The 10,155-nt window shown below is 47.7% G+C and overlaps 1 protein-coding gene across 1 annotated transcript; it reads left to right on the top strand.

Annotated features, from left to right (window-relative positions):
- The first annotated feature begins 586 nt into the window (after positions 1–586).
- LOC148714718 (O-fucosyltransferase 24-like) lies at positions 587–4,372 on the top strand. The gene is made up of 6 exons (XM_088716021.2): positions 587–1,248; positions 1,359–1,527; positions 2,917–3,006; positions 3,094–3,377; positions 3,710–3,968; positions 4,048–4,372. The coding sequence occupies exons 1-6, from the start codon at positions 677–679 to the stop codon at positions 4,291–4,293; spliced, it is 1,620 nt and encodes a 539-aa protein (XP_088572147.2). The 5' UTR covers positions 587–676; the 3' UTR covers positions 4,294–4,372.
- Positions 4,373–10,155: the final 5,783 nt, after the last annotated feature.

The raw sequence follows: 10,155 nt of genomic DNA, 5'->3' as shown, positions 1-10,155 counted from the left end.
TGGAAGGAAAGAAAAATATTGGCCTCCTAAAAAGTTTGATGGCCTACTCTTGACACATTGAAGCTAGCAAGCAAAAGAGTTGGACCTCTCAAATGATAGTGAATGGAGTTTAATTTTCTGCAAGCAGACGCAATGCATACATACCACACAAAATAACAGACATGACTATTTTTCGCGAGATAAGGGCCGTGACTCATGGGGGCCTGGTTAGATTAATTATGCTCCACAAGCTATATAAATGAATTTTTAGTGGAAGGAAGAAGAAGAAGCTATATAAATGAATTTCTAGTGGAAGACAAAACCAGATCCAAGTTGCAGATGTGATGAGTCTGGTTCCATCCAAATTAAAACAGTTAACCTTGGTCATCATTGGCCGATTAATCAACTGCCATGTATCAAGATCTGTGTTTGATATAGTACGTGACATTGACGGATCACTGGTTTGACCCAACCACCATGCACCACCCAAGTGAAGGTAAATAAGAAACGTTTCAATAGCAAAGTCCTCGATACCGAATACTTCCCATCTAACACTAAACCAAGCCACGTTCGGTGCATGCCACCTTCTCCGTCCTTCAGATGAATCTTTTTTCAATTATTATTATTATTTTTCTCCCCCGTCTCTTTCGTTCCCTCACCTTCTCCCTTCTCCCTTTCTCCTTGAAATTATTCCCCCATGCCACCGAACTCTCCATATACCAAGCTCCCAAGGCTCAAAACATATATCCAGCCTTTGTGCCAGCCCTTACACTGCCCCCTTACTACAATGTCCTCCCCTTCCCACATTTCCATCCCTCAAAATCTCCTCTCTCTCAAACCATTGCTGAAATCATCCAAAACCTCCTTAAATAATAAGCTTCTTCTTCCAACCCCTCGTCGAGCAAGCCGCTACTTCATCCCCCTACTGGCCTTCTGGGCCCTGCTCAACATCTCCCAAGTCCTCCTCTCCACCCCTCCGGCCGCCTGCTCTCGCCATCACCTGCGCCCGGATGCCCAAAAGCTCGATAACTTCTGGAAGTGGGCGTACTCAGGGGCGGCAAACGTCCGGCCGTGCCTGGATTTCAGCGAGTCGTACCGCAATTCCACCTTGAAGGGCGGCAGTGCAAAGTATATCATGATGGCCGTGGTGTCCGGAGGACTCAACCAGCAGAGGAACCAGATCATCGATGCCGTCGTCATTGCTCGGATCCTCGGGGCGGCGCTCGTCGTGCCCGTGCTTCAGGTGAACCAGGTGTGGGGCGATGAAAGGTGGTATCCGACTATCCGTATCAGTACTGAATTGAATTGAATTGAAATGATCGCTATGCATGCATGCATGAATGGCCTCTCATATGGTTGGAGATGCGGTATTAGTGCAGTGAGTTTGGCGATATATTCGATGTTCGCCATTTCAAGGAGACGCTCAAGGATGATGTGGTGGTGATCTCGTCATTGCCGTCGACGCACCTGAGAAATCGGCGAGTGAGGGCGCCTCGGATGCCTTTCAATGCCGACGAGAATTGGGTTCGACAGCACTACACGCACAAGGTTGGTCGTATTAATTTGTTTTCCTTCTCTCTCTCTCCATCTCTCCCCAAAACAGACTTGCTTGCGTTGGGGGGAACGTAAATTACTTGGATAATTTCGTTCCACCAAGCCTGGCGGCAGATCCTGAACAGTGCTGTAGCCAGCACCAATTTAGTCAAATAAAAAGGTACGGCGTGGGCCGGAGACAATAATTATTCTGCAACCAGCTGATCTAGCACTGGATCACACTTGGATGGTATGGTGTCAAGCTCACGCTTTCGGTCCATGTGTTTACCCATCCTTGCTTGCGAAATGCCCCACTGTTTGAAAGAAAATGCTGGGTGCCCCTTAACAGTAAAATTGCGAACCAGATTGTACCATCCGATTCGGACCAAACCAACGGATATTAGACAGAATCGAACGAAACCAAATGGTTCCATTCGATATGAACCGGTACCAAATCAGACCGAACATCAACCGGTATGATACTTGACACCCGATTAGCAATCCTCCTATAAAATTATCCCAAAATAATTTCCATCATTTACTTAAACATAAACAGTGTCCAGACATGTTGACACTGTTATGGATTTGTCGTAGGCTCAACCTTTCGCTGGGCTAATCCCATGTGGAGCCCCAATAGCACCTACACAAAGAAGCCAATCGGTACATTCCAATGGTGGAAACAATCAGGCAAAGAGATTAAAATTCACCAAATCTCTTCCAAAACAAAGTGAAAAAAAAATGCCCCTATGGCGGTTGCTCAAAGACTATTTATAATACATGTACAAACCATAATCAAAGGCTTGGTGATGAGGAAATTCTAGCTTCTTATAGCACTGCTTTTAGCAGTATGCAAGCTGAGCCTAGCGGAGCACACATTATTCCAAATTAGATTTAGAGGCCAAAAAAAAGAGAGTACTGGCCCATCTTCTTTAAGCATAGCATAATTTTAAAAATCACGTAGCAACCTACATCACCTATAATATTTTTTTTATGTATCAATTTATATTATTTTTTTTGTTAGTATGATCTTATTAGAGTGATTTTAGGGATCACATAACAACCAGTATTGCCCATAATATTTTTTTTATTAGTGTTATTATATATATCAATCTATATTATTTTTCTTATATAGAGCTTGGACAATGCATTCTACGAAATTGATATATTTCAATCGTGTGATGGCCTATTGACTTTTTGTTCCAAGGTCAAATAATTCAATTCTTCAGCCCAAAGGATAAAAAAAAAAAAGCAACAAGGAATTCAACTCTGCAACATGAGAACAAATTAAGTTTATTAATATCCTTGCGTATCCCCACCTACCAATACTGAATTAATAAAAGTGAATGCCTAAATATTTGGAAGTCTTCTTCAATGGAATATATTTGTATGTTTTGTGTGCTGCAGCTTGGCAGGGAGAGTGTCCTGCTCCTCAGAGCTTTTGATTCAAGACTCTCAAAGGACCTCAATGCTGATCTGCAGAAGCTTAGATGCAAGGTTAGCTACAATGGTCTTTCTTCGCGAAAACTAGACAAAAAGAAAGATCCAGCATATGATGTTTATTACATTCACATATTTTTATAGGTGGCTTTTGAAGCTCTAAAGTTCCAACCCTGGATTCAAGGAATAGCAGGCAAGTTTATAGAGAGGATGAAAGAGGAAGGACCGTATATGGCTTTGCACCTCAGGCTAGAAAAGGATGTGTGGGTGAGGACTGGATGTCACTCAGGCTTGGGCAAAGAAGCAGACCTCGAGATTGCAAGTGAACGTGCCTCCAAACCCCAATTCCTCACCTCCCGTTCTAAGCTCACGCCCCAGCAGCGCTATCATGCAGGTCTCTGCCCCCTCAACGCCAATGCCATTTCCAGGTACGTACACCAGCTTCTGACAGTTTGATCCTCTCTCCCTTGATGAACTCGCCGTGATCAAATAATAGAAAGATCTCTATATACTTTGTATAACAAAATGAATCTCGTAATGATCATGTTTTCCCCCTTCCATTAATTAAGATGAAATTCCACTATTAAGATAATACATATTTGTTGTACCAGTTTAGTATCGATACTTAGTACTGGTGACATACCAATATTCGGTAAGCCAAAAAGATCTCATACCATACCGTGCTGTTATAGTGCTAGTGTGGCACCAGTCTTGCATATACTCTTGTTTCTGATGCCGTGTTTTGCTGATTGTGATTCAGGCTGCTCAAAGGGCTCGGTGTGTCGAGGAAGACGAAGATCTACTGGGCTGGTGGCGAGCCATTTGGAGGCCAGAAGGCACTTCAACCTCTACAATCCCAATTCCCCAACCTATTCAATAAATGGAGCCTAGCAGGACCGGGCGAACTCGATGGAATCAAGCGTAAACCATCTGTTATGGCAGCATTAGACTATGCAGTGTGTCTGGAGAGTCAGTTCTTCATGGCAAGTCATGGAGGAAACATGGCGCGCTCGTTGCGGGTACGCATTCGCTTTTGTTGTTGTCTCATTTGGGTCTCCTTATTAGCTAAAAATTTCATTGCATCTGGGTGTTTATCAGGGGCATCGAACTTATATGGGTCAAGGAAAACACATCAGGCCAAACAAGAAGCTACTTGCAAAACTTTTCATGGATAAGACACTAAGTGATGATGAGATGGAGAGAAAAGTGAAGCAAATACACACGGTTTCATTGGACGTGGCATCAGTCTTGAGAAATAACACCAACGTAGATGTAATTGGATTCCCTATTCCATATTGCATGTGTAGTAGAGAAACGACAGGTTTAACTTCAGTGCAGAAGTAACATTGTTTCTTGAGTTGCTACAGAGGGTACTGTACATATATCGAGACTTTTGGAATATACTCGTTCTTTAAAGTTGGCATATGCTGAATAGACCGTGAATTATGACAAATCATCAGTGGCCAAAGAAAAAGATTTTTGAAGAGAAGCATGTTATGCTATATCATGACAACATATTAGGGTTTGTTTATCACCATGCATGAAATACATGCAAGCAATCCATGATTTTTGAAAAAAGGCATGTGATTTTTGGTTGCAGCAGTCACTACGATTGAGATAACAATTTGTTTAATTATGCTAAGAATATGTACATAATCCGCAACAAATCTTGGGATTTAACTATAATAAATGTATGAATGGTCAGAAGCCATCTAGTGGACTGTAGTGGTTCAAATCTAGCCCGAGGGTGACCATGCCGGAGGAGTTGAGGGAGCCGCCGGTCGTTTTGGAGGATGAAGATAGGAGCCACCTCCGGCGCAGCGGCGGTGGCGGCAGACCTACATAAAGCATCACCGATGTTTCCAGTGAGGGCCCTCCGACGATCAAGTTAGAGTGGAATAAATTTGGTCCAGCCAAAAATCTCCTAGAAGTTACCTGACCTAGCTATTTATAGTTCCGGTGGAGAGGCCCCAGGTGGCAGAGGCATTGTCCGCCCTCATCATGAGAGAGGGGTGGCTCTGAGTCGAATGGCGCGCAGCTAAAGCTGGCCGGTGGCGTGTGGTGTTGTCTGTTCTTGAGAACGGTAAAGTGTTGACAGTCGTAGCATGGTATGGCCGGAGTAGTCATAGTGTTGTCCTTTGACTGTCGAGGGCCAGCTATTGAAGCGTGGCGCAGTGGCGTTGCAATGTACGTGTTGGAGGGCGACTTTCGGCCCCAAGTCGCCACACCAAACCTAGCTCCTTTTGCTCCTTGCGGATGCCTTAGAATTGTAGGGAGATGGGCCGAACGGGTAACGTCGGGTGCTATGCACACCTTAGGATGGTCACGGATACAAGTCAAGGGGGCGGGCCTACTGGCTGCAGCTTGGCCCGGCCCTTAGCTTGTTGGAAGTGATGGACGCACTCCTTTGGATGGCCATGGGAATTAAGACAAGGGACGGGTCTACTGGTTGCAACCTGACCCGACCCTTGTTTGAAGAGAAACAATCACTCACAAGAAGATATATAGAGGAAAGCTTAAGGATTGATTCCATTCCCAAAATGAAGCTACAAGCAAAATATATAGAGAAAACTATGATGGGTTTTTCCTAGCCCAAGTCTTGGACAAACCCCAAGACCGAATACAATAGAGACTAAGTCTCTCCCAAGCTTTCAAGGCCGAAAATACAAGATACAAAATAGGATAAGATAGGATGCAAAAAATGCCCCTTTGGGTCCTATTTATAGCTTCCCATGTGTGCCTCCAAAGGGCCAAGGCGTGGCCACCCTTAGCATGAAGAGGGATGGCTGCCTTGGTCATAAAAACCAAGTATAGGCCAGCTGCAGCCGGCCTAGTGCTGTCGCGTCTCAGGCTGACAGGGCGCGCGGCTTGGGCGCTGCGCGCAGACATGGCGTGCGGCATGGGCGCCACGCGGGCCGTCCGAGGCCGCGCACAGTCAGGGCGTCGCGCAGGCGGGAGCCGCGTAGACCGTATGGGCGCGGGCGGGCACCGCGCACGTAGTCCGATCGCAGGTGGGCGCGTGTCGGGCGCGCGCAGGGGCGGGCGCAAGACTGCGGTGAGGTTCGCTGGGCCGAACCTCGCCCGGGTGTGCTGGGTCGCACGCGGCGGGCGTGCGCGTGCGCAAGCGGCGTGCACGGGCTGGCGGTCGCGCGTGTGGGCAAGCGCGTTGGTGGGCGTGCACTGGCGGGCGCGCAGGCGGGCGGCTACGCACTGGCGGGCGCGCGGGTGGGCTGGCGCGCGGCACTGTAGCAGGCGAGGTTGGGCAGGCCGAACCTCGCCTGACGCACTGTAGCTGGCGAGGTTCTTTGGCCTGAACCTCGCCAGGCCTGTCTCTTGTCCTGGGTGCGCCTGACACTGTAACTGGCGAGGTTCTTCACCCAGAACCTCGCCCAAAGCACTGTAGCTTGCGAGGTTGGCCTGGCCAAGCCAGGCCCTGCGCTGGCCATGGGCGCGTGCTGTCTTGGTGTGCGGTCGCCGTGGGTGCCCGGCACGAATGTCAAGCATGTGGGGCCATGGTCTTGCTGATGATGCGCCCTCTCTGGGCCAACCTTGCCATGGCCAACTTCCACCCATGTCAAGTATACGGGGCCATGGTCTTGCGTTTGATGCACCTTTTGGTTGCTCTTGCCGTGGCCGGCCTCCCCCCATGTCAAGTGTCCTTCCTTGGCCTCTTTGTGCCCCCGTGTCTCCTTTGGCGGAAGGCATGGCTTTGGCCGTGCGGGCTTGGCCGGCCGTGGCGTTGCTTGGCCAAGGCTCGGTCAAGGTGATGCGGGTGTGCGTGGGTGCGCCGAGGCCGAGTACGGGCATCGTTGGGGCCGCTTCTCTTCATAGCCTCCCAGGTCATGGAGGGCTTTCCTCCATGCTAGGCGTCCTCCATTGGCCTCCTCATGCCCGAAAATAATGGGATGATGGTGCGGCGAGCTTGGGTCCTTACCATTCCCCCTCCCTTGAAAATTATCCTTGACCTCAAGGATCAAGTCTGGGCACCGCCAATCCTTACCAACATGGTCTTCCCACCAATCTCCTTCTCTTGGCCTTCTTCCCCATTAAATAAGCACTTGACAACTCTTCTGTTTCCTCCAAACTTCCCTTGGGTATAAGGGAAGCTCTATTTGGACGCCGTGCTCCAACCGATCAACCCCATGGTTGTTGTAGAAAGGCCTATGCTTCATGCCGAACATTTGAATATCCCTCCACCTTGATGCTTCATGGGTTGTACTCCACATCATACTTTTGGCATCCTCAAGTGTCTCATCATAGCCTTCCTCAGCCTCCTCCACTCCTCCCCTTGGGAGGTAGACAAGCTTAAACTAAAATTGTTGTAGCATTGTTTGGAAATGTCTCTTTAAATTGTTGTCAGCTACTAGTAGGGAGGCTTGGTCACCCTCTACAGCTGCTGATTTGCTGTTGCTGCTCTCTGGGGTTGCAACCAAGCTTTTGGCCTCACGTAATTCCACAATTTGATAATCAATTGCTGGGGTTTGAAATGGTACCTTAGCTTGATCCGCTGCCCCCCAAGTTGCAGAATTTTCTGCTGCAGAAATTTCTGCAGCGGCTGAAATTGTTGGTGCCGAGTTGGGTTTGTTCTTGGATGCCCATAGCTGGATGTTCTCGGCATGACTTGATGCTGCATCAATAGTACTTCCTCCTCCTTCAGCCTTCAACAAATTGGGCCCCTCTGCATTAGCCTCTTCATGTAGCTTGTCATCCTCTTGGCATGCTGCAGAATTTTCTGCAGCTGCTGGAACTTCTGCAGTTGCATACTTTGTGGCTATAGAATCATGGTCGTATATGGCCATGGGATGCTGAACTTCCTCCTCATGACTTGCCACTGCATCCTCCATTGTAACAGCAAATTGTAGTGGCTTCGGTGTTGCAAGATGGGCTCCAAAATCATCCTTTTGAATAGCCTCCGATTGCAAGTAGGGAAGGCGCTCTTGCTGGAGAAATTTTGGAAATCACACTTTGGTTCTTTCGGCTCCTTCTCTTAAGGTCGTGGCTCTCCCATAGCATCCCTACCATAGTCATCAACACTTTGCTCCTTTCTCACCTCCATATCTCCTCTTCGGTCTTCAAGCTTTTGATCATACGAAAGCTCCTTCTTAGATTCTTTCATACTAGCATAGTTTAACCCAAGCTTCATGCACCTTCGGGCCTCCTCTAACTCCCTTTTTATCATCATCAATTGGCCCTCTCTCCACCTGCTTTCCCCATAGCCATGCTCCCCACGGTGGATAGCATAGCTACTAGCTTCATCACTCTTCCTCTCTTTCATAACTCTTGGGCCCTCTAACCTTTTGTTTCTCCTTATGTCCTCCCTTATGTTTTGCCTAGGGCCATCATCATCATCACTTAGTTCCTCATACCTCCCCCGGTATGACCTAAACATAGCTCCATGAGTCCTCCTATACTCCTTTTCTTTTTCTCTTTTTCTCCCCCAACTCTCTATCTTGTCTTCTCTTCTTTTTACTTATATTTTCCTCTCTTCTTTCTCCCTTCTTCTCTCTTCTTTTCTTCTTTCTTCTCTCATCCTCATGAACTCATTTTTCTTCCCTTTTTCTTCCCAATCCCTTAGATTCATTCTAATTTTGGCTAGGGTCTCATTTGCCCTCTTCAAACAAGCCTCACTCTCCTTCATGATGTTTACCATGTTAACCCAATTCTTTCACTCTAACCCTCCGGACTCCATAAAAAAAATTTTGTTCTCCAAATCACCTCTTCTAACCTCCTTTGTTCATCACCCAAGGGATGAACTGACCCTCCTCTTTTTAAAAATTTTAAAATGAACACCACTCAATCTTCTCCAATTACAACAAAGATTACAATAAGTAAAACTCTCTCTTTCTTCCAAGAGAGACATTTTGAAACTCTATTTGCTCCCTACCCGATGTAGTTGGAAAAGGGCATGAGGTACTACCACTAGCCTCCCTCTTGTGTCATCCTTAATGTACCCTACACCGAATAGTTAGGTCAAATAGTACCGGGTACTACCATTAGCCTCCCCATTGGCACCATCCCTATGATAAGCAAGGTAGAAATCAATCCGTCCCCTTTCACAAGAAAATATTCACACACCCTTTGCATGTAAAGAAGTTCAAAGTGCTGAAATTTAAGTATTACTTGCAAGTAAAGTAACTTCTAGTTTACCCCCCACACTCACAATAAAAATTCTAAGTACAAGAAGTAGTAGGAATTTAAAGCTCACTTCTAAGCATGTAAAAATTTAATGCTCCTTAACCCAAATCTGAATCTGATTTTTTTTTTGGGTTCAAAGGCGTTACCTCTTTGGAGAGACCTTTCCTCGGAAGTCTCTCAATGAAAGTACCATTGTTGGAGGGCGGCTTTCGGCCCCAAGTCGCCACACCAAGCCTAGCTCCTTTTGCTCCTTGCGGATGCCTTAGAATTGTAGGGAGATAGGCCGAACGGGTAACGCCGGGTGCTATGCACTCCTTAGGATGGTCACGGATACAAGTCAAGGGGGCGGGCCTACTGGTTGCAGCTTGGCCCATCCCTTAGCTTGTTGGAAGTGATGGACGCACTCCTTTGGATGGCCATGGGAATCAAGACAAGGGATGGGTCTACTGGTTGTAGCTTGACTCGACCCTTGGCTTGAAGAGAAACAATCACTCACAAGAAGATATATAGAGAAAAGCTTAAGGATTGATTCTATTCCCGAAATGAAGCTACAAGCAAAATATCTAGAGGAAACTATGATAGATTTCCCTTAGCCTAAGTCTTGGACAAACCCCAAGACCGAATACAATAGAGACTAAGTCTCTCCCAAGCTCTCAAGGCTGAAAATACAACATACAAGATAGGATAAGATAGGATGCAAAAGATGCCCTTTTGGATCCTATTTATAGCTTCCCACGTGTGCCTCCAAAGGGCCAAGGCGTGGCCACCCTTAGCATGAAGAGGGATGGCTGCCTTGGTCATCAAAACCAAGTATAGGCCAACTGCAGGCGGCCTAGTGCTGGACGCACGTCCCAGGCGGCCGAGGCATATGTCCCGGGTGGACAGGGTGCGCGGCCTGGGCGCCGCGTGCGCAGTCAGGCGCCACACGGGCGCGTACGGGCATGGGCGGGCGTTGCGCGCGCAGTCCGGTCGCAGGCGGGCGCAGGACTGCGGCGAGGTTCGCTGGGTCGAACCTCGCCCGGGTGTGCTGGGTCGCACGCGGCGGGCGGGCGCGCGCAGGCGGCGTGCACA

Source organism: Phoenix dactylifera, chromosome 2 (genome assembly GCF_051530095.1).
Source record: "Phoenix dactylifera cultivar Ajwa chromosome 2, Ajwa_hap1_PhDact_Kaust_v1.1, whole genome shotgun sequence".
Classification (NCBI taxonomy): domain Eukaryota; kingdom Viridiplantae; phylum Streptophyta; class Magnoliopsida; order Arecales; family Arecaceae; genus Phoenix; species Phoenix dactylifera.
This window is presented reverse-complemented; position numbering and strand designations above follow the sequence as displayed.

Bases quoted from the DNA above. Each gene is read 5' to 3' on its own strand.
- LOC148714718 (XM_088716021.2), top strand. From the start codon at position 677: ATGCCACCGAACTCTCCATATACCAAGCTCCCAAGGCTCAAAACATAT. The intron at 1,528-2,916 runs GTTGGTCGTATT...TGTGTGCTGCAG, and splicing joins GACAGCACTACACGCACAAG to CTTGGCAGGGAGAGTGTCCT. The intron at 3,007-3,093 runs GTTAGCTACAAT...ATATTTTTATAG, and splicing joins TGCAGAAGCTTAGATGCAAG to GTGGCTTTTGAAGCTCTAAA.